This window comes from Carassius carassius, chromosome 17 (genome assembly GCF_963082965.1).
Source record: "Carassius carassius chromosome 17, fCarCar2.1, whole genome shotgun sequence".
Classification (NCBI taxonomy): domain Eukaryota; kingdom Metazoa; phylum Chordata; class Actinopteri; order Cypriniformes; family Cyprinidae; genus Carassius; species Carassius carassius.
Genome location: NC_081771.1, coordinates 15,038,220 through 15,063,299, shown reverse-complemented (window position 1 = coordinate 15,063,299; position 25,080 = coordinate 15,038,220). Strand labels below are relative to the sequence as shown.

General features: G+C 40.1%; 1 protein-coding gene across 2 annotated transcripts; it reads right to left on the bottom strand.

Moving 5' to 3' along the window:
• Positions 1–3,114: 3,114 nt before the first annotated feature.
• On the bottom strand, positions 3,115–23,554 carry lurap1 (leucine rich adaptor protein 1). 2 transcript variants are annotated; one of them, XM_059571041.1, is made up of 3 exons: positions 23,289–23,554; positions 22,744–22,953; positions 3,115–4,450 (listed from the first exon to the last, which is right to left on the bottom strand). In XM_059571041.1, the coding sequence occupies exons 1-3, from the start codon at positions 23,331–23,333 to the stop codon at positions 3,761–3,763; spliced, it is 945 nt and encodes a 314-aa protein (XP_059427024.1). In that variant the 5' UTR covers positions 23,334–23,554; the 3' UTR covers positions 3,115–3,760. The 2 variants fall into 2 exon arrangements, with proteins under 2 accessions (XP_059427024.1, XP_059427025.1); XM_059571042.1 differs by having other exon boundaries at positions 23,226–23,552.
• Positions 23,555–25,080: the final 1,526 nt, after the last annotated feature.

Genomic DNA, 25,080 nt, shown 5'->3' with positions numbered 1-25,080 from the left:
GACTCCTATGACAATAACATTGTATATTTTTGAAAAATAAGGCATTCAATAACTGACTAATAATCTTTTCTTTGCCATTAAGTAGAAATTACAGAGCCTAATAATAGGAGCCTGGTAGAAATGCACATTTAAAAGTAAAAAATCATTTTGCATCTGAAGTCTTCATACATATATATATATATATAGCCAACTTACCAAAAATATTGGTTATATCATTTCTCTAAATGTGTGGGCTGATTTAAATAACCGACAACAACTAAGGGAAAAATTCTCTCAGCCTTTGGCATCAAGTGTGTTACTACCTGCCAACAATTTTGCTGAAGTGGTAGGAAATAAAATACCATATAGGCTGCTCGTGAAACCACTTGCAAGCCCCATTTACACATATTCAAACTATGGAATGAAAAACAATCACATGCAAGTAACATTATGCACAACGATAGGTTTGTACAATAATCAAACTGTCAAGACAAGGCAGGGCCCACAGCCACCAAAACTGCACTTGACAAGTGTACTTGATTTATGCTGTCAGCACACAGAAAGCTTTTTTTAAAACACAAACAAGTTTTATAGTTGCAGAGATGCTTTATTGTGTGGTTAGCACTGCAGAGTAAGGTACACTGCATTGAACTAACGATGCACATTTAACACACAGGGTTAGCCGCTACGCTAACTAAGCAAGAATCTGTCATTTGGAACCCATTAGCTGATTTAACACCCTGCTGTGTTGAGGAATGTCGTATTTACCACCAAAATTGGCAATGCAAATGCTTTAAAACAAGTTACGTTCAACATAAAGCTGAACGTTTGTTTTTCAGATGAACTATCTGCCACTGAAGAGATGGTTATATTGAAACATTTAGCATTTTCTCAATATTGCTTACATGCTGCTCATTCCATGAAACTATTAAAAAAAATGAATAGGAGAAATCATAATGTTTAATATGGCTGAATGAATGAGAATGAAAGAGCCAACTGATTCATTTGAGGCGCTGAGGCAATGTCTGTTTGTTTACTCTGAATGTGCATAGCTGGACCAGTGTTTTTTTTTTTTTTTTTTAATTGTATGTGTGTGTGAGATTTGCATAAAATGAATAATATATATTACTGTTAGTAGAAACAATACAAGAAATACAAGAAATATAGAAACAGTTTGGGCTCTTTGTATCTGTAACATAAAAACAATAGAACCAATAGCTATATAATTTAAACCTGGAAATGAACTTAATTTTAAATTTTGCGATTTTTTTTCTCACTTTTAATTCAAAATGCTTTTAATATAATTTGTATGGAAAACCATATCCATATACACATACTGTATACCTGCCCAGGAATGCAATACATCTTACTTCTTCTTATGCAGCTATGCAGGTTATCCAAAATCTAATTTAAATATGTAAATAAATAGATTGGAAAATTCTTTTGTACTTTTACCCACTACTACTACTTTTCATTCAAAATCCTATTAATTTGTACAAACTGTGTACTATATTAGAAAATAATACCATTTTGACGAATGGTCTGAGTTTTGGACCCCGCTGTATAACACTTGTTTGCCTCTCATCTGATCTCACATACAGTATGCCAGCATTTGATTCAGCACCGCTGCTGTTTCCTTTAATATTTTTTATTTCATCTCTCTCCAACCAATCCATTTGTCCCTTTTTACTACCTGCTGCCCTCTCTTTGATCATCTTCATCTATTCCTGCCATAATCCAGTAGTTCACACAGTGGCTTCTGGGATTTGTCCTGTCTCCATTTCCCAGACTCTAAACAAGTGACACACACACAAGTTACACACGTATTCAGTAGTCATGGAAACCCTGTCCTAGAAGCACAGGCATTATTAACTGAGAGTGGGTGTTTGAGGAAAGAGAAAGTCTGAGTTTAGTTACTGTTATAATACAGTGCTCTTTTTCTGGACAAAAATAGATGAATGCATAAATACAGTACAGTGTTTTATTACATAACACACTACAGTATATGTTAAACCGCTGAATACTGATAGGACTTTCAGTTCTTTCATTAGACCAAAAAACTAAAATTACATTAATGCAGTTTTTATTTTGGCATACAAAACATAGGCACTGCAAGATTATATCCAGTTCCAACACTGTGACTAGTCAAAGTTACACCACATATACAACTTGATTAATTGGTAAAAGTTAGTCATCTGAACAACTTAAATTAAAAGTGCACTTTAGGTGCTAACTTTTCAAATAACAAGAGAAGACATCACAAATGCAAAGATCACAGCACAACCACTGGTCTCCATGCGTCTGTTTGAGCAGTATTACTCCGTTGGACCTGTGCAATGGAATAAGCTATATGACATCCTTAATTTCCTGTTCCTGTTTTTCAAGCTCATTTAATTCGGTGATCCAATAGATCCAGTAATAATTGGTACTTCAGAACAGGACCCTATTTAAAGCTAACCCACAGTTTACCTGATTAGATTAACAATACAGCATTTTTACTGATTGATTACATAAGCATTCTGACAGACAAAGAGTAAACTACAAGCAGGTTTCAAATAAACCTTTATGTATATATATATATATATGTGTGTGTGTGTAAAAATGGCACTGATTGTATAATTAATTGTCAAAGGCAACTCGAGGGTGTTGCTGATTCTGGACTCAGGGTCACATTGTAACAGATGGGAACATGCTTGGTATTCAGAATGGATTTATTCTTTGACCTTTAGATGTTAACTCAGAGGAACACACTCTGAGGTGATTTAAGACTTTGGTAGTAAAATGAAGCATGATTTAAACATTCCCTACAGTTTAAGAGCAAATGCTGCAGTTTATTTTGTCCATATTATAATCAGCAGAAAGGTCAAACAAAATGGTAAGACACAGCATAAATAAATCTATTCAATCGGATTTTCTAATAAAATGAGTTGCTGTGTTTTCAAGCTTTAAGATTGTTTTAGCTAAACAAACTTTGGTCCACTTTAAAATGTTAATGTTATGTAAAATGTGAGCATATGTGCACTCTTTTGAAAGAAATTAATTTGTTCAGCAAGGATATATTAAATTGATCAAAAGTGACAGTAGATGTTACAAATGATTTCAATTTCAAATAAATGGAAAAATATTATTACAGTTCCCACAAAAATGTTAAGCATTAATATTAAACTTCAGCTTTGACGTCACATAAATAAATACTTTTTAAAATATATTGAAATAGAAAACAGTTACTATAAATTGTAATATTTCACAATATTACTGCTTTTAATGTATTTTGATCAAATAAATGCAGCCTTTGTGAGCATAAGAACCCCAAACTGTTGAATGGTAGTATGCAAAAAAAGCCTTTATGAATCTTTCTGAGAACTGTTTTAAAATAACCTAGGCACATAGGATTGAAACCGCATTTAAATGAAATTAATATACTGACATATTCAATAAAGTCCTGAATTACTGACTTAATAAATAGTTGTGTTGAATCAATAGATGTCATTACAGAAGGTTATTACCTCACATGAAATGCACATTTGAATCATGCGTCCATAAACATCTACACAACCTGACAAAGAGTATATAATGTCATTAATTCAGGATTTTTTAACTCTGATCACCCACAAGTCTAAGCTTCTTTTCCATTGCTGAGCTCTTAACCCCTCCTATTTCAGGAGATCTGAGAAGATGGCCTCAAATTAATCAAAGATCCAAGTGTACAAACAAAACAGTGGTGAATAGAGAAGCAGAGCAGTCTCCCATCAACACCTTTGGCTTAATCATGCATATATTATCACAAAAAGGTCACATCATCCTGTGACTGCACCCAACGCCAGTGTGCGTCATACTCCAGTTGAACTTTGCCGTTCATTTTACAGCTCTCCAACTCAACTTTGCCATTCTTGTAGGGTTTCATTTTAGGGCTCAGATTCTTCCCCAGCTTCTCAGCCAGACAAGCCCTGGGCGAATCTGGTCTGACCACTTGCTTCACTGATTTGTCCAGGATTCCATTTGTCTTGCTGGGTTGGTACGGTCTCGATGTATCAGACGGTGCTTTATTCCAAACCTGAGCTTCTTCTTTAGGGACATCAGACTTGACTTGTGGAGATCGGTTTCCAGATCCAGTGGAACTTCCCACTCCTCCTCCTGTACCTCTGGAGCCATCTGTTCCCATGGGGGTGTTACAGATTATTGAATCAGTCCCACTAGAGGGGCAGTACTCATCCAGGTCATCAGCTAATGTGTCGAGATAGCTGCCAATGGAAATGTTGTCCAGCTTGTCATGGGGGTCCTGCAGACTGCTCCAGCTGCCCCTCCAGGAGGTGTCGGGACCCTCGCCTAAGCTGTACTGGCTGCTGGTCAGGCTGCTGCAGCGGCTGGTGAGTGCACCACGCTCTTCCAGGAGCCATTTCACTGCCTCGATGCCCTCGTGAAGTGCTAGTAACTGGTTCAAGATCTTGACATCTGCTGCTCGTAGATAAGCCTGGGCAGAGGAAACACACATGGACATCATTGGACATTTTTTAACAATCATAACTGGTTAAACAAAAGTATATAATACACTTTTTAAAATAAAGATTCTTCATTGGAATCTATAGGGGCTTTTTGCACCTAAAGAACCTTTTTATAGTTCCTAGAACTATTGGCAGAAGTATCCACTTTTGGGGTGTCTGCACCACAATAACTAGGAATGTGTTTAGTTCTAGGAACTTTGTTTGTTTGTTTGTTGTTCTATAGGAATTATCAGTGACGTAAGTCTACACTGATAAAAAAATATTTACTCTACTAACATGGAAAACAGTACTTACGACATTTAGCTACTTGTCTGCAGCGTTGTGTTCTTTTCTCAGCCTTAATGATATGTAACATGTTACTGAAAGTGCACTGAAAGTTGTCATAGATTTTCATGGTCTTTCAATCATGTGAATTGTACATTTACATTCCATCTCTGTTATATATTCCATCTCTACGTTTGTAAATGGCCGCTTCAGAGTTCCTGCTGCTGCTGCAAATGCAACCAGGAAAACAACTGGTTCTCTAGGAAACACCATGCTGGCGAGTTCCTAAAACTACATGGTGTGAAAGCCCCTTATTGTTCCATGAAGAACCTTTAACATGGTTCTTTGAAGAACTTTCCACTGAAAGGACCTTTGTGGAACCCAAAATGGTTCTTCTATTGCATCGCAATGAAAAGCCTCTTTTGGAACTTTGATTTTTAAAACTGTATAAAGGAATAGTACACCCAATTTTTATTTTATTTTTTTCACTTCATGCATATTTGCATCTGAAGAGTTTGGTCCCAAAATGCGCTAAATGGCATTTAAAAAAAATTAATAATAATTTTCACCAAAATCAGTATTGTATCTGGTCGGTATTGAAAAGTCAATTTTTAATTTTACGCAAAATGTGATATTCGCAGAGTTATTAGGTTATGTTTTCTCCTTTTTTTTCCAAACGGCGACAAACACCAGTCTCCCTTTTTTGCAGAATGCAATATATCCTCTCAACCTATCACAATGCACCATTCCAGAAACTATAAACTGTAACAACCAATCACAGCGCACCATTCCACACACTCTACACAGTAATTGCAACAATTTGAATACATCCGGCATCCTAGTTTTCCTCATCTACTTTGTGATCAACAAATAAGGGCTGGATGATTAATCGCATGTGATTGTCATGAGCATCACATCAATAAAGCCGGTTCTGTGATTAATAGTATGGGTAAATCTCCATCATGTGCTTTCAGATGGAAATTATTCAGATGCATTTAATGCACAGAGCTGTAGATCACTGACAAGCTACTCTCTATCAGGTTCATTAGATGAATCACATTCGATTATGAATGTGATATCGCGTAGCTTGTCAGTGTTAGTGATTTTATTAATGCCATTTATGTTTTTGTTAATATAGCACATAGCACTAGTCAACTAAATGAATGTAACATGGCAAATTGAATGCACTTTTGGAAGTTGAATGTAAGGGAACTGTCATTTTGGAATTTCTGTGGTCTGTGATATTGTTCATGTTATTGTTCATGATGAAATTTTCTTTTATTGCTGTAATTAATTTAAAGCATTAACAAGATGACCTGCTGAATTCATGTTGGAAGCGATGACTGATGAATGTATTTTTAGTCCAGTGCCAGTATATAAGATTATTATTGACCAAGTTCATAGGTTATTATATGTGGATCAACTTACTATGTTGTGTATTTTTATCAGTTTCAATACGAAAAATTTCATATTGATTCAATGGATTATATTATATTTTATTTTATTAACATTTTTTTTTATAATAATAAATCTTTGAAAATCAAAAACTGGATTTGAATTTGTAATGTTATTATAACCTAAAAATGCTATATGTGAAGGTTTGAAACAGAAAATAGTGTTTTTTATCTTGCCACTTTCTTGGTAAAGAAAACACATTTTTACGCAAATTAATCAAAATGGATTTATTAACTCTTCATATATTGAAATGTGCTCAATTTCAATATTCAAATAATATGAATGATTTGATTTCCTACAGCAAATTCTTTGGTTTGTTCCTCACACAAAACTATTGAATGTCTCTAAAAGACTTGGAATATGAATATGGTACTTTTTGTCATTTAGGAAGTGTAACTTTAATAAATGTTCTAAATGCATTCTGATTAGTGCTGATTGTTGTTTTAAATCTGATGCTCACAAGCATGACTGGAGTCCTGTGCTGACTGCAGAGCCGGAGGTCCATTACTGTAAATCCTGTTGAGATTTATAGATCTTCCTGACAATATCCATTTCTGTCAAGCACTCTTCTCTTCCTGTTTCCCACAGCAAACGGGTCAATCCCAATGGGCCAATTCATCTGACACATCTAAACTTGAAGTCTAAATAAAAGAAAACCTTAAAAAAGAATGAAAGGACTTCAAAGGGCAATTAATATTAATAACTATAATCTGCTTTAAAGAAAAATTTGATCTAACAAAGTTAAAGAAGTATGTAGATAGATAGATAGATAGATAGATAGATAGATAGATAGATAGATAGATAGATAGATAGATAGATAGATAGATAGATAGATAGATAGATAGATAGATAGATAGATAGATAGATAGATAGATAGATAGATGTTGTAGATAGATAGATAGATGTTGTTATACATATGCTCATCATTCACATCACTAGCTTCCTCTAGACTTCCTGGGGCAAATCAATAGAGAGTGAAACTGGATGGTATTGATTCTTTAATTGGTCTTTTGACTTAAAGCAATATATATTAGATCTTTCCTTCATCATTAGATCCTGCTTTTGGAATGCATTCTCATTTTATGAGGTATATCTGTCAGACATTTCCTTTAGAAGTATATTATGAAGCTTCCTTTGGCAGCAGAGTAACATTTTTGTCAGGAAGTTAGACATTTACCACATGTAATATGATATACATAGTCCTGAACTCTTCTGACTGAACGACTCTCTAGCCCATAAAACAGTGCTCATCAAATAGTCAGTGCTTCCTATGAAAGCCACAGTGCTTTTGCTCCCACAATCCCTGATGGATACTGCCCTGTCTGCACCCCATCAGCTACGGTCACACAGCGATTCTTAAAGCAACAGTCCACCCAAAAAAGGAAAATTCTGTCATCATTCACTGGCCCTCAAGTCGTTCCGAACCCAAATGACTTACTTCTGTGGAACACATTGGAAACTGACTCAGTCACCATTCATTTTCACTGCATCTTTTTTCCATACAGTGAAATTAAATGATGACTGAGGCTGACTCTGACTTCTCCTTCTGTGTTCCACAAAACTAAAAAGAAACTCACACTGGTTTAGAACCACATGACGGTGAGAAAATTACACTTAATTAAACTTCTGACATATTGTGACCATTTTTGATTAAAAGGAAGATGTTTAAATGTGGATAACGTGCAAAATCCCAATAGATTCAGGACCAGTGTGAGACCAGGATGAGATAAATCAGTTTAAGTGCACTGAGCCTGCCATAAATGGACAGTATCCTATACATCCAGGCTTCTGTGTAATTTAAAGGCCATAGTACACTGCTGCCGTCAGTCACACTAATTACAGTACAAAAAAACAAAAGAGAACATTTTGGTAAAAGAGAGCGTGGGATACAAAAAGAACAAATGAGGCAGTGAGGGGGGAGGGGAAATAAAGCTGAATTTAGAAGGCAAAGACAAACAATCATTTTACAGCAAATAGGGCAAGATGTAAATACATAGAATGAGATTGAGAGAACAGATTGTAACAACTCTGCTCTGGTGTGGGTTGGGTTCATGTTTCTGAGACTAATGAACCCACTCGTAAATATTCTCCCTGTCTCAGCACTGATGTGGTGAGTGCTGATCTGGCTGTGCCCAACTCCAGACTGTCTGCATCTAGTATATATGCATTAGGACCCGGATGAATTAAACATACACTTCTGTTCAAAAGTTTGGAGTTTGTATACTTTTAATCTTTTTGTTCCATATGTTCACCTAAGCTGTATTAATTTAACCAAAAATACAGTAAAATAATGTTAAAGATTACAGTTACAATTTGAAATAACAGATTTTCTTATTTTAAAATGCATTCCTGTGGTGGCAGAGCTGAATTTTTTTTAGCAGCCATTACTCCAGTAGAAATCTTTCTAATATGCTGACTTTGCTGCCTTGAGGATGTAGCATTTTGTTTGTCCAAATAAGTTAAAGTGACAACAATGTTAAAGGTACAGTTTACTTAAAAATCGAAATTTAGTCATTATGCCATCCCAAACCCATGTGACTTTATTTTTTTTTTTTTATGAAACACAATAGGAGAAATTCTGGAATATGTACTGCTTATCGACAACTGACTGGAGCTTTCAAGCTTTGGAAAGGACACAAAAACACTTATTATTAAATTATTACACACAAGTTGTCCAATATCTTTGAAACCCCATGCTTTGATAGCTCAAACCATTATTGTCATTGTTCACTGACAATATTCCCTTCCAGGGATCTGGACAGGATCATCGAGTCAGTGAGCTGAACTGGAAAATGGATCAGTCCAATTTCAGAACTAACAATTCAGATTGTTTGTGTGAACTGAATGAGCCAAGCCTTTTTAAAGCTTGAAACCCCCAGTCCCCATTCATAGTAATTGCATAGGTTCTTCTAAATTTACCCCGGTTTTCCACAAATAAAGAAAGCCATATGGGTTTGAAGCGACATGAGTATGAGTAAAGAATGACTGAATTATCAGACATATTTCTGGGTGAACTATTTCTTAAAATAGGCCTCGTAAAATGCTAAATAAATGAAAACAATATCATTGTAACCCCATGCAAAACAGTGCAGTGTTGCTGCAATAATAGTATGTAGCTTCCATTCTTCCACACGAGCCACACAGTGACCCACAGACTCTCCTTAGGGAGAACATTCCACAGTGTCTGAGGCTCACACTGGAGATTCTCAAAGCCAGAAGAATTCCATTTTCCCACTCCTTAAAACCATAGCTCATACGTCCTGTGTTCTAATCCCTGGAATTCTGGAGAGCTCATTTTCCATGCTGTGGTGTCCTCTGTGTGTGTGTGTGTGTGTGTGTGTTAAAATTAATATATTATAACTCAGTGGTGGATTTACATTGGCACAGCAATATTATAACATTAGCATTCAGTTTATGGCAATAATGCATACTTTCTTGATAGTGATGAGGAGGCTTTTAAGCATACACTCGGGTATGTGAAGAATGTTGACATTGCCATTTTTGGCCATTCCATTGTGAAATACTGTATTAAGTAAAACTGCTGCATAAAAAAAAAAAAAAATAGACAAACTACCAATCATCTCTAACAAATAAGTTCAAGTAATAGTTCACCCCAAAACTATGTTGAATTTGTTCAATTGCACACAAGTTGTGTGTATTCATACTTGCCATATCACACTTAGTCATAGTAATATGGACTATGATTGTGGTGCTCGTTTGACAGAGTTAAAAAACGGGACAAAACTGCACCAGATATTCATCTGTTGTATTATTAGTGTTTTTATATTCTAGACTATTTTAGTTCCCTTTCGAGAGTACTCTCATACTGCGTAAGCTAGCTTACGCTATGGGAAAAGGTCCAAAGCCAAAAATTATCCTTAATTTTTAAATAATGTAAAACGCAGTGCTGCAGCACAGCAGACCCAAGCGAAGCGGCTCGCGCGCTTATTGGCTGTGCTGCGGCAACTGCAGCAACCTATGGTGAGGCGGCGGAGAGGAACGAACCAATGGGGGCGCTTCGCGCCCATTGGACGTCAGAGCGCGCCAAAATAGGCGTGGCTGGAACTATATAAGCCACCGCTTCACCATAGGGATCAGATTTCATCTCCTTCAGCGATCTCACCTGCACTTCGCTGTCTTCTCCGGAGAAGCCTCTACACGCCGTCGAAAAGCCTCTCAGCGGGACAGCACTGCAACGCAGATCTGAGGACGCCGGCTCGTGCTTCATCTCGACGCCGCCTTCAGCACTCGCTTCCTGCTGCGCCATCCGGCGTGACTATATCCTTTACAAAGCTAGTGTGTTTGCCGCTGCATCACACTTTTTTCTCCAGTGTCTCCTGCCTGGGCCGCGAGCATGCTGAGAGCGCACTCTCCAAGGGCGGCTGCCCTGAGTGCGACAACATGGCTATATCGACCCTGCGGGCTCGATTAGCTCAAACCAGCCACGATGCTCCACCCGCTCCGCCTCTTCTCTCTCAAGTGCCGCGTAAGAAACGCCGCGATCAGAGAATGCCTGAGCACACTGCTACACGCGAGCTCACGACGGAACACTCCCCGCGTGCCTTGCCCGCTCTCTCTCCTTCGCCTGTCCTCTTCGTGGACGAGCAGCGCCAGTCCCTGCTCACCAGCGCCCCCTTCTCCTTCGGAGCGCCTGAGGCGGAAGAGGACAGACACGACAGCCTTTCTCTCGCCGCGTCCAGTAGTGAGGAATGGTCGGGCTCCATTGCGGACCCCCCCCCCCCCCTCTACAGCACCCAGCTGCACCGGACAACGCGCTGATATCGACGCGGAGCTTACTCGCGTGCTTACAAGGGCTGTCAGCGACCTTCAGCTCGACTGGTCTCCTCCAGACGAGCCCGCTAAAAGCAGGCTGGACGAATGGTTCTTGCAAGGGCGCCCTTCGGCCCCTCCGCAAAGAAACGCCCCCTTCTTCCCGGAAGTTCACGATGAACTCACGAAGTCGTGGAAAGCCCCATTCTCCGCACGCTTGAATACTTCTGTCTCGAGACCACGGTTACGAGAGCCTCCCCCCTCTCGAGGAGGCTATTGCTGCACACCTCTGCCCGCCCTCAGCCGCAGGATGGCGGTCGAAGCCTGTGCATCCATCCAAGCCGTGCCGCACCACCTCAGCTCTCACTGGCCGAGCTTACACCTCCGCTGGTCAAGCTGCTTCGGCTCTACACACCATGGCTGTGCTGCAGGTTTTTCAGGCCAGACTTCTCCGTAACCTGGACGAGTCTGCCCCAGATACCTATGACTTTAAAGATCTCCGCAGCGCTACTGATCTAGCCCTGCGTGCGACAAAGACCACAGCACAAGCGATCGGCCGAAGCATGGCAAGCCTCGCTGTTTTAGAGCGACACCTCTGGCTCACGCTCACGGAGATGAAAGACGCCGACAAATCCGCCTTTCTTGACTCTCCTATCTCGCCTTCCGGCCTCTTTGGCCAGTCGGTTAAGGGTTTCGCTGAACGCTTCACTGAGGCTCAGAAAACGTCACAGGCAATGAGACACTTCCTGCCGAAACGCTCTAGCTCTGCTGCGGGACGCCGTAGAAATGCGCCGCCCCCTCAGACCTCGAAGCCATCGCAGCCAGACTTACAGTCTCGCCCAGCGACCAAAACCCAGCACCGCTCTCGCTCTACGAGCCGCAAACCGCCAGAGAGACGGGGACCTCGGCCCAGGATTGTGCTGAACCCCGAGCCTCCGAAGCCCTCCTGACCTTCGGGCTGAAAAGACCGTGGTTAAGTCCCGCTGCGGCCGGACCACCACACAAGAAACCTCACATGCTTCCTCCAATCCCCTCACTAAAGGCGGTTGGAGATGTCTATACTGCAGTAAACGAGCCTGTTACAATGCACGCACGCCTGCACACAAACGCCGTTTTCACGGCGACCTCAATAAAGCACAAAAAGAGCTTTTTCTATGTAGGCAGTGTGCCCACTACACAGTACGCACCCCTACATGTATACACACTCCCCCAAGTGTCACAAAGACACACTCGGGTCTCCTTTCATGCCCACCTTCCCGCTCGCGCCGGAGGTGCTCTAAATGTAGCGCGCGTGCCCACTTCTCAGTGTGCAACCCTACAAATAAGCGCTGTCACCACAGTGTCACAAGCACAGCATACTCGAGCTACTGGTCCCCTCATAACAGGCGGCCAGTGCCCGAAGCACATTCAACCCATAGCCGCACGAGCCGCTGCATGGCAGGCCATCCCCGGCATATCAAATTGGGTTTTGAATATAATAAAACGAGGTTACTCGCTCCAGTTCGCTCGCAGACCGCCGCGCTTTCGCGCCGTGGTCGAAACGAAAGTGAAAAGCGAAATGACACACGTCCTTCGCGCCGAACTGATAAACCTTCTTGCAAAAGGGGCGATAGAAACTGTCCCCCCTGCGCAGCGCGAGTCAGGCTTTTACAGCCGCTACTTCCTCGTACCAAAAAAGGATGGCGGTCTCAGACCCATCCTAGATCTCAGACGTTTGAACAAAGCGCTTATGACGCGATCGTTCAAAATGTTAACTACCAAACAAATACTCGCGCAAATTCGCCCGAGGGATTGGTTTTTTTCAGTGGATCTGAAAGACGCTTACTTTCACATTCAAATAGCACCCCATCACAGGCCATTCTTGAGATTCGCCTTCGAGGGGCAGACTTATCAGTACATGGTTCTTCCATTCGGCCTCTCCGTAGCGCCCCGTACGTTTACACGGTGCATGGATGCCGCTCTCGCACCCCTGAGAATGCGGGGAGTTCGAGTATTGAACTACCTCGACGACTGGCTAGTTTTAGCCCATTCCGAGGAACTACTGACGACACACAGATCCTGGATCCTCAGCCATTTAGAATGCCTGGGTCTCACGATCAACACTGTCAAGAGCGCTCTGTCTCCCAGCCAGAGGATTTCCTTTTTGGGGATAGACATAGACTCTGTGACATGTACAGCGCGTCTGACGTCACAGCGTGCTCTCACTATTCAGCATCTAGCCGTGTCGTTCAAAGCCGGGTCTCTTTACCCGCTCAAACGATTTCAGGAAATGCTAGGTCTGATGGCATCAGCCTCTGCGGTTCTCAAACTGGGCCTGCTGCGCATGCGCCCACTACAGCGCTGGCTGAGAGACCGTGTTCCAGCGCGCGCCTGGATTTCCGGCCGCGTGCGCATCAGGGTGACCCACGGCTGCATCACAGCTCTGGCCCCTTGGAAAATAGCCAACTGGTATCAGTTAGGCGTAAGCACGGGCGCTGTCTCGAAATGGAAAGTAGTCTCGACAGATGCATCCAACCTCGGTTGGGGCGCCCTGTACGAGGGCAGGTCTGCCTCCGGCCTCTGGTCGAGCCCGGAGCGACTGTTACACATAAACTGTCTGGAGATGATAGCGGTCGAACTATCCCTGAAAGCTTTCCTCCCATTTTTAAAGGGCCACCACGTTCTGGTCAGATCAGACAGCATGTCAGTGGTGGCCTACATAAATCGCCAGGGTGGTGTCAGGTCAGAAACCTTGCACACCCTGACCGAACGTCTTCTGACATGGGCACATTACAATCTGCGCTCGCTAAAGGCAGCGCATGTACCTGGCATCCTGAACCGGGGCCCGGACATGCTTTCCAGGGCGAATGTTCCCCCTGGGGAGTGGTCTCTTCACCCACAAACGGTTCAGTTGATGAGGAGCATCTTCGGCAGGACAGAGGTCGACCTCTTCGCCTCAGAAGACAACGCTCATTGCCCAATATATTTTTCAAAGAGCAGGGACGCGCTGGCCCTCGATTGGCCCAGACGCCCGCTTTATGCCTTCCCACCGGTCGCGATGCTACCGCAGGTCATCGATCGGGTCAGGAAGAGCAGATGTGCTATGCTGCTAGTAGCCCCACTCTGGACGACCCAACCTTGGTTCTCCGAGCTGATGCAGCTGTCCAGTACAGCCCCATGGCCAATACCGCTGCGGAAAGATCTCCTCACGCAGCTGAAGGGCGCGCTCTGGCATCCCCACCCCGAACTTTGGGCCCTTCATGTATGGCCCCTCAACGGGTACCCGGGAACCTCCCTGAGGGAGTGTTAAAGACCATTACGGAAGCCAGAGCGCCCTCAACCAGGCGCCTGTACGCGCAGAAATGGTCAGTGTTCTCCACCTGGTGCGGGACACGGAACCTAGACCCTCACTTATGTGACGTGACGGAGATACTCTCCTTCCTACAGGAGCGTTTAGATGCGGGCAGATCCCCGTCTACACTCAAAGTGTATGTGGCAGCCATTGCAGCTTCTCATGCTCCGGTGGCCGGCCTATCACTGGGAAAAAACGAACTGGGGTGCGTTCTCCGAAACTACCTTAACGCTACGTCGTTCTTAAGTTGTACCTTAAGAAGTACCTTATCGTTAATACGTGGTTTCCGAAACCTTCTTAGTTAAGTATACCTTCTGTAAGTCATGCGTTCGTAAGGTTGGTCTGGAGCGCTCTTAGCTATACCTTATCGCTGCTTACGGTTCATACCGCTAGTGGCCACCACTACGCAAAAAGATTTTTTACATCGCAGTTTAATTACACATAGAAAATTTTATATGAACTTTTAATATAAAATCTGATTTAGAATTAAAATTACATTTTTACTTTACTTTAAAATTATACACATAAAATACTTAAGTTGTTATAGCCTACACCCAGTGTATGGAAGTGTTTTCATTAATAAAGTTTCCATACACTAATGGTTGTTAGCTTTTTTAATTACTATCCTAAGGCACATCAGCTGGCGAACCATTTGACAGAAAAGGCTTAGGAGTCTATATAAAGAAAGATGAGTTTACACAAACTTTATAGCTATGGCAGCGAGACAGCGAGTACTTGTTTTAAATCAAAGACGGCGGCGTCCGCGGAGCCAGTTAGTGTATGTCAACTACTTTATAAGAGAACATTTTAGTCCACTGACTACCATGTCAGAAGAGACCATTGTAAAAAAAAATTGCCTGCCACGGGAGCAAATTCTGCAGCTCTTGCATCTTGTTGGCCCAGATTTGTCAAGACAAACTCGACGGAGCTACCCCCTCAGCCCCGAAATTCAGCTGCTGGCGGCTCTTCGTTTTTATGCTGTGGGGAGTTTTCTGGAGGTTGTTGGGGATGGATATGGGCTGAGTAAGACCTCAGTGTGGCTGGGCGATCTCTTTTTGCGGACTTCCCCGACATAGTGAATGTCGGTATGTCTCTCATGTTTGCGCTTTTATTGAGGAAATCATCCAATTACACAAATGAGCGATTTACGCCAATAATGTGATACGGCTGGTGGATAATCAGCATACGTTGTGGAGAACATTAACACACTTATGGCCGTGAGGGTTTGGGATTGTACACTTGCTAAATTATAAACACATACTCATATTTATTTCTGCATGTACGTATTTCAATAAGCCCCGATAAATGCAGTTTGTACTATTTCTAAAACGCTTCTTTATAAAGAACATTGTTTTCTCAATACTTTACCTATACCGCTGTGAAGGAAAGAGCGCACAATCGATCATCGAGGCGTCGATATCAACCTATTCAGCGCCTCCACCATGGACAGCAACTGCTAAGGTCGAACTTAAGAAGGTTTACCTTAAGCTACATCCTAAGGTATAGTTCGGAGAACACACGTAGCAAAGGTATACCTGTAGTTAAGGTGTACCTTTTGAGTATTCGTAGCGCGCTAAGAGACAACGTTATCGGAGAACGCACCCCAGGTCATTCGTTTCCTTAAGGGAGCTCGTCGGATGAACCCTCCCCGACCCCCTTCAATCCCTTCCTGGGACCTGTCTACGGTCCTAGAGGCCTTAAAGGGCCCCCCTTTTGAACCGCTTCAGTCTGTCGATATGAAGCTTCTTTCGTTCAAAACCGCTTTTCTACTGGCTCTGGCCTCAGTCAAGCGAGTGGGGGATTTACATGCGCTATCTGTAAGCGCTGACTGTCTCGAGTTTGGGCCTAATGACTCCAGAGTCATTCTCAGACCAAGACACGGCTATGTCCCCAAGGTGCTCTCAACACCGTTCAGAGCGCAGGTCATCTCGCTGTCAGCCCTTTCCTCGCAAAGCGACGAAAGCAACGCGAGCTTCATCTGCCCCGTCAGGGCTCTCAAAACCAAAAAAGTTTTCAGATACTAAGCTACAGTACGTGATGTTGGAAGATTAAAAACTGAGATTGACACTGATTGGTTGAACTAGGTATTGCAGTCCAAATTCAAAATATTGGACAGGGTTTTTTTCACCTGGCTCCTCCTCCTCAGGCTTGATGCATATGCACGTTGCCAGCTTGACGACACCAACAGGAACGAGCGCACTTGACAATGAATGAAATTAAATACGCTGTGTTTTCTAGCAACTGGCAACCTGGGATGCTGAAATACAACTCCATAAACTGGAAGTGCATGGGTGGGTTTCACAAACCAAAATAAAGACATACATTCTGGCCCGGAACGCACATTTTCAAAGGAGAATAACTGACTGTAGCATTGTTTTTCAGATAAACAAGTATGTTAACTTAGCATCTTTCTTAAATATCTGCAAACATATTATGGTATTTTTTATTCTTTAGTAGATTTAAAAACTTACATTTAGCACCTTTAAGTCAGTTGTATAAACAGTAAATGTGAAGAAAACACTCCCAAACATTTCAAAAATGCAAATCTGCCATGACGGTAGACAGCTGCATAATCTTACACTGTAACTGGTCAGTTATTTCAAATCTGGCAGAATATTTATTGTGCTATCATTTTTTGTTCATTATTTAAAGTTATTTTACTGTATTTAATGTTAAAATGATAACAACTGATAACTGATATAATTCTAAGTTATAATTAACATCCATAAGCAATGATTTAGAATTGTATTCAGTTAATTGATTCAGTTGAATGAAATGAACTTCATAAAGGTAAAAGAATGCTCTTAAAAATTCATTCATGGGGTAAGTAAATTATTTTTCATGTGCACTACTGTTCAAAAAGTTAGAGGTTGGTAATATTATTTAATGTTTTTAGAATAAGTGTCTCATGATCACCAAGAGTGCATTCACCACACACAAACACACACACACACACACACACACACACACACACACCCACACAAACATACACACACACACACACACACAAACACACATATATGTCATTCTAATATCTTTTGGTGCCAATGAAACACTTACTATTATTAGCCGTATTTAAAAGAGTTATGCTGCTTAATATTTTTGTGGCATTTTTTTAACACTTAACACTTTTCATCAGTTTAATGATTTTTTTGAAAAAAGATAAATTCTTTCAAAAAAGAAAAAAATATATTACGGACTCAAAACTTTTAAACAGTAAACGTGTGTGTGCATAATGAAACAGTGTAAACCATGGCATCACAGTTTACACACTTTCTGTACTTGTTTGACTGCAGCTGATTCACAGCGACACTGACAGGATTGACAGCATCTCCCACATTCCAATACGTCACTGCTCTCTTTCTCTTTCTCATCTAGCACTACACATGCACTCTATCTCTGCATTCCTTCCTAACCTCTACGTCCTCCCAATCTCCCTTTCAACCTTACTCCTTCTCTCTTTCTGTGTATAGACCACCAGGGCCGTATACAGAATTCCTAAAAGAATTTGCAGATTTCCTCTCAGACCTTCTAGTTACAGTTGATAAGGCGCTAATCATGGGAGATTTTAATATTCACGTTGATAATGCAAATGATACATTAGGACTTGCGTTTACTGACCTAATAAACTCCTTTGGAGTCAAGCAAAATGTCACCGGGCCCACTCATCGTTTTAATCATACACTAGATCTAATTATATAGCATGGAATCGATCTTACTGCTATAGATATTGTACCCCAATGTGATGATATTACAGACCATTTCCTTGTATCGTGCATGCTGCGTATAACTGATATTAACTATATGTCTCAGCGTTACCGTCTGGGCAGAACTATTGTTCCAGCCACCAAAGACAGATTCGCAAATAACCTGCCTGATCTATCTCAACTGCTATTTGTACCCAAAAATACACATGAATTAGACGAAATTACTGACAACATGGGCACTATTTTCTCTAATACATTAGAAGCTGTTGCCCCCATCAAATTGAAAAAGGTTAGAGAAAAACGTACTGTGCCATGGTATAACAGTAATTCTCACTCTCTCAAGAAAGTAACTCGTAGTCTTGAACGCAAATGGAGAAAAACTAACTTGGAAGTTTTTTAAATTGCATGGAAAAACAGTATGTCCAGGTATAGACAGGCTCTAAAAACTGCTAGGGCAGAGCATATCCACAAACTCATTGAAAATAACCAAAACAATCCAAGGTTTTTATTTAGCACAGTGGCTAAATTAACAAATTACCAGACGCCACCTGATTCAAATATTCCACCAACGTTAAATAGTAATGACTTTATGAATTTCTTCACTGATAAAATAGATAACATTAGAAATACAATAGCGAATGTAGATTCTACAGCGTCTAACACTTCAGTTTCATCCATCGCACCCAAAGATAAACTGCAGTGCTTTACAAATATAGGACAGGAAGAGCTAAATAAACTTATCACTGTATCTAAACCAACAACATGTTTATTAGATCCTGTACCCACTAAATTACTAAAAGAGCTGTTACCTGTAGCCGAAGAACCGCTTCTCAATATCATTAACTCGTCGTTATCTTTAGGTCACGTCCCAAAACCATTCAAGCTGGCGGTTATCAAGCCTCTTATTAAGAAACCAAAACTAGATCCTAGTGTACTGGCAAATTATAGGCCTATTTCAAATCTTCCATTTATGTCTAAAATTTTAGAAAAAGTTGTGTCTGCTCAATTGAGCACCTTCCTGCATAAAAATGATCTGTATGAAGAATTTCAGTCAGGTTTTAGGCCCCACCATAGCACAGAAACTGCACTTGTTAAAATTACAAATGACCTGCTTCTTGCGTCAGATCAAGGCTGCATCTCATTTCTAGTCTTACTTGATCTTAGTGCTGCGTTCGACACCATAGATCATGACATACTCATAGATCGATTACAAAACTATACAGGTATTCAAGGGCAGGCTCTAAGATGGTTTAGATCCTACCTGTCCGATCGCTACCATTTTGTTTACTTAAATGGGGTGTCATCTCATTTATCATCAGTAAAATATGGAGTGCCACAAGGATCCGTCCTAGGTCCCCTTCTATTTTCAATATACATGTTGCCCCTTGGTAATATTATTAGAAAATACGGAATTAGCTTCCACTGTTATGCTGATGATACTCAGCTATATATTTCAACGAGACCAGATGAAACTTCCCAATTATCTAAGCTAACAGAGTGTGTTAAAAATGTAAAAGATTGGATGACAAATAATTTTCTCCAATTAAATTCGGATAAGACAGAGATATTAATTATTGGACCAAAAAACACCACACAGAATCTTGTAGATTACAATCTGCAACTAGACGGATGTACTGTTACTTCCTCTACAGTCAGAAATCTGGGTGTTATATTGGACAGCAATTTGTCTTTTGAAAATCATATTTCCAATGTTAAAAAAAAACCGCATTCTTCCATCTTAGAAACATTGCCAAGCTACGAAACATGTTATCTGTTTCTGATGCAGAAAAGCTAGTTCATGCTTTCATGACCTCTAGACTGGACTATTGTAATGGACTTCTAGGTGGTTGTCCTGCTTCGTCAATAAACAAGCTACAGGTAGTCCAAAATGCAGCAGCTAGAGTCCTTACCAGGTCAAGAAAATATCTCTGCACTGGCTACCTATTAAGTTCCGTATCAGTTACAAATTATCATTACTTACCTATAAGGCCCTAAATGGTTTAGCTCCTGCGTACCTAACTAGCCTTCTACCACGCTACAACCCATCACGCACCCTAAGGTCACAAAACGCTGGACTTTTGGTAGTTCCTAGGATAGCAAAGTCCACTAAAGGAGGTAGAGCTTTTTCACATTTGGCTCCCAAACTCTGGAATAGCCTTCCTGATAATGTTCGGGGTTCAGACACACTCTCTCTGTTTAAATCTAGATTAAAAACGCATCTCTTTCGCCAAGCATTCGAATAATGTATCTCTTAAATTGTGAGTGTAGTTGCATCTGCATTTTTATTCTTTAGCTTGGGTTAAACTAATTTTACTTTGTTGGATCAGCAGCTATGCTAATGATGTCTCTATTTTGTTTCTATGTTTTGCCACGGGATTTACATCCTGTGGTAACTAGGATTTACACAAGCTCCAGTCTGGATCCAGAACACCTGAGAAGAGATGATGCTGACCCTCAGAGGACCCCAGATGATGCTAACCTTGAATCAACAAACAGAACTAACAATTATTGCTACATGTGTGACTGCATCCTATAATTACTATTAATTAATAATATTGATAGTTCATCATCTAGCTGACTACGTCTTGTATTATTATTATTATTATTTTTCTAAAATCCTGTCAAACGTGCACAAACTACTAGCTACTACTAAATATTGTAGAAACATAATTTTCTGTAAAGTTGCTTTGTAACGATTTGTATTGTAAAAAGCGCTATACAAATAAACTTGAATTGAATTGAAAATTGAATTTCTCCCTCCATCATTTCCCTTCTCTTCTCGTTCTATCAGACTGGAAGAGTCATCTCCCTTTCCTCCATCTGTCAGCACACCATCCCCTGTGTTTCCCATCTGTGTCAGGCAGGGAGAGAGAGTTGCATTCATCGGGGGCCAAGATGCTCAATGTCATCAAGTACATCTCTCTCTCTCTCTCTCTTATCTTCACGCAGATCACAGGTGACATAAACAACAAGCTGTTTGATTTCCTAAATACTTACAGTGTTTTAAAGTCAGGAGTGATAATCATTATGTAGTGATATTTATTGTAGGTGTTTTTTTTTTAAGTCTACACTGTCTCACACTATACTGGTGCTTGTGAATGAATTGAGTTTGTGTGTGTGTGTGTGTGCCTCTGTGTGTGTGTGTGTGTGTGTCACTAGACTGCAGCAGTCCAGGTCACAATGTCACAGTGTGAGGCTAAAGTTCACTGACAGTCATGACTATTTGGGAACAGTGTGAAATGGCATCAGCAGAAAACTACAACACTCAATCAATTCTCTAACACCCCATCTACTCTAAAATTGAGTGCTATTTGTAAAATTACCTGGAAGCCACTATAGCCAGTGTTTACCACAACTACAAAGGTTTTATTGCCAGGAATTTTCTAACTTTTTGATGATATGTATGTACTCTATGATGTTCCCCTTATGAGGGATTATTTTCCAAACATATAAAATTGGCTATAGATATTTATATATGAAGACCTACAGTATGTTTAAAATATTAAACAAAAAATATTGGCCATAGGCCTATTCAGTTTGTATTTCTAACTGCTAAAAACTGAACTGTCAATAGAATAAATACACTTCCATTTAAAAGTTTGACCTGTAAAATTTTTTATTGTTCTTGAAGTCTGTTATGATCAGCAAAGAGCACAATTAATTCTTTGTTGAACTACAGTATTCCAAACCATACCTTTAATAAACACATATTTGGACAAAAATGTCAAGACATTGCTTTTAGCACCTTTCACCTTTTTTTTTTTTATCTGAAAACATACAGGCTTGTCTACACAGATATGGGCTGATACAGTAAACCACTGACATGTTAATATCACAGACATATCTGCAGCTAATTAATAACCATGCCTTCCGAAAATCAGAAATGCAACTGGCAGTAGCATAATCCATGACAGCTTTGGGGCCTTTTACAAAGTCTCCCACTCGGTAAAGAGCACCATAGCAACAACATCAGGGTCCATTTGCTTAATGGCACTGCATTCCACAGGGAAACAAGCTCATTTCCCTAACTACAACAATTCTTTATACAACCGAGGGCAGATCGGCCCCAAGTGTTTGAACTTACAGTATGAAGCATGAACACTGAAATCAGCAGCTAATAATCAGCAGCTTTTACCAAAACCCAAGCCACTCCTTCACATCAATATCATAACACATATGAGGCTGCCAGCAATTCATCCATTCATTAAAAACATTACAGTTTTGCGGTCATGTTTCAACACACTATTTACTGTTTGGCAATGCGGTGAGAAATTATTTTGGTTGATTTAGTTTGTGGAATGTGGGTTGGGACCCTTCAAAATGAGAAAACAACAACAACTTGCTGCAGGCTTCTTTATGGGAATTATGTTATGAAAAGATACAATCATAGTCAATATATAAGAGCTTTACACTGGTATTTTTCTATGGATATGTGACAGAAAAAAAAGCAATCAAAAAACCAAGAGGCGTTATGTTTAATAAAAAAAGGAGAAACAATTTCACCATGTAGCATAACATCCACACACATTTATAAAACTAGCACATATCATACACATTTTCTGACACTCTGTTGTCACCCTTCATTGATTTTATGCTTAAGATATAGAGTATAGATATGGTTGAGGTTATTAAATACAATACAGTTTATAAATCAATAATACATTTGATGGAAATAAATGAAATTAGTTGAGTTTATAAGTTTAATCGCTATAGATATGTAGGAATACCATCTTACCATCTCCATTTTAAGTTTTCGGATCTTCTCATCCAGGCCTTTCGTCTCGGTCTCATTATTGTCTGTCTGATGATGAGAGATCATTTTGTGCTCTTCTCTCATCCACTTCAGGAGCCCCTCTGGGGTCTTTCTCCCCACTTTCAATTCCAGATCCTTTAAATCTGGCACTGATTCACTGGTATTGCTCTCCTCCATGATTATAAAAAGGGTCTGTTTAAAAGAAAGGAGAGGGAAAGAAAAGCAATTGCTTTGGGTTAAAAAAAAATAGCTCCTTGACTAAGTTATGAAGCCTCCCACTGATATACAGTATTATGCCTAAAAAATCTCACGCAACACCCTGTGAATATTTGTAAACATATAACAGACATTCAGTATTATTGCTGTTATCCGCTTATGTCTGGTCCAAAAAAAAAAAAAAAAAAAAAAACACGTCACATGCGTCAACTGAGCTGAACGCATCGTCACACACGAGAGTGTCATACCTGATTAATATTCTAAACATCCACCCGACTGTTTTCTTTCCCAAACGCAGCCTGTGTGATCACCTGAGCATGATGCGAGTCTCTCTGAAGATCGTCGTTCAAAAGCATCCGATCTGCGTGCAGCTGTTCAGACTCCTCGTCTGCGCTGATGATGCCATGACTGTGATGAGGTAAACTGTTGACGTGACGCTCGGAGACGAAGTCAGGTTTGGAGAGGAGCTCTCTTCAAACTGAATGTCTGTCCTGATGTGCTCGAATCACACGGCTGCTGGACTGAATTCCACCTGCGTGACAGCGAGCGAAGCGCAGAAGTTCACTGCCGTAAACAACGGAGTAAACGCGACCGTCGAAATGAGCAATTCACTCTCACAAGTTAACCTGCTAATAGGCCCTGCTTTATAAAATAGTGCTTTGTTATACCTATATATCACGTGCAATTCTAATTAATCACGGTTACACTTCATTTAAAGTGTTACAGTGTAATTATACATTTAAGTACTGAGTAATTAATTGACAACAAGTAGGCCTTATTGGTTAGGGTTAATTAGTTGCATGTAATTATGGATAATTTGCTGTCATTGATATAGCCTACAGTAATAAGTACATGTATCTTAACAAGGACACTGTAAAATTAAGTGTTACCTTAATCACTATAATAGCTAGCTAATAACAATAAGAGGCTAATGACAAGCAGCTTTACAAAATTCATTAAACCAAATATTTTGAATATGAAAATGTATTTTAACTATAGACTATATATATTTTCTAGGCATATTTCCATGAAAATTTTCTTCATGTGAATCTGAATTTGATACGTGCCCTGGAAACACACGAAAACGAGAAACTATAGAGTCCTATACTTAAGCAAAAAGATGAAAAACTAACTGAACACAATATCTGCATTAAATAATGTATGGGCAAAATGATTATTTTGAGAAGTCTCTCTTCAGACTGGAACTGTCGAATATCAAGCCCCACACTGTCTGCTAAACACATCTTAGACTGACATTTAATATGTTTCCACTAAAATCCTATCCGTAATCTGCTTGCCAACCAAGTCAGAACAGTAAATGGTGAGTTGACACTATGTTTCCATATACTGAAAAAAGTTGTGGCCTGTACCGCATATTACCACATGGCTGATATGCATGGTCTGTTATTTGTGTAGTTACATATAGAAATTAAATGCAGATTTAGACAAGTATGAGTCCTTATTCTGCCCTGTGTCATGCTTATGTTCTCTCAGGGCCAAGACTATGTCAAGATGACATCATTAAACATCTGCTAGCTGCACAATGAGGATCCCCTCTCTGTTATAGTCATCAGAGACCAAAACAGAACAGGAGTGTGAGGAGCACAACCTCACACAACAGACCCATATTTCCATTCTGAGGTAAAGTGTCACTGTTCGTTCATTTACTTAAAAATGGGAGCTTAATATACAATATATAGGCCTAGCATTGAAATTTCTCTACAATTTGGAAATATTAAAACTATATATATATATATATATATATATATATATATATATATATATATATATGTATATATATATATATATATATATATATGTATATATATGTGTATTTCAGAATTTCAGAAATTCAGAAGGTTTTTATCAACCTGAAGCTGTTTTCATGTGAAGACCCACAGTTCCTATGTGCATTATGTCACTGTTGTTGTTTTGCATGTTCTCCATATTTAGAGAAAGGATTCATTCTAGTGGTCATAATGGAAATTACACCTAAAATGGAAATTATGAACTTAGTAAAACATTTATGTAGAATTGTGTTGGCTGAAAAGATCAAGGTGATTATCTGAATATTTTAGAATTAATATGTAGATTTTTTTAGAG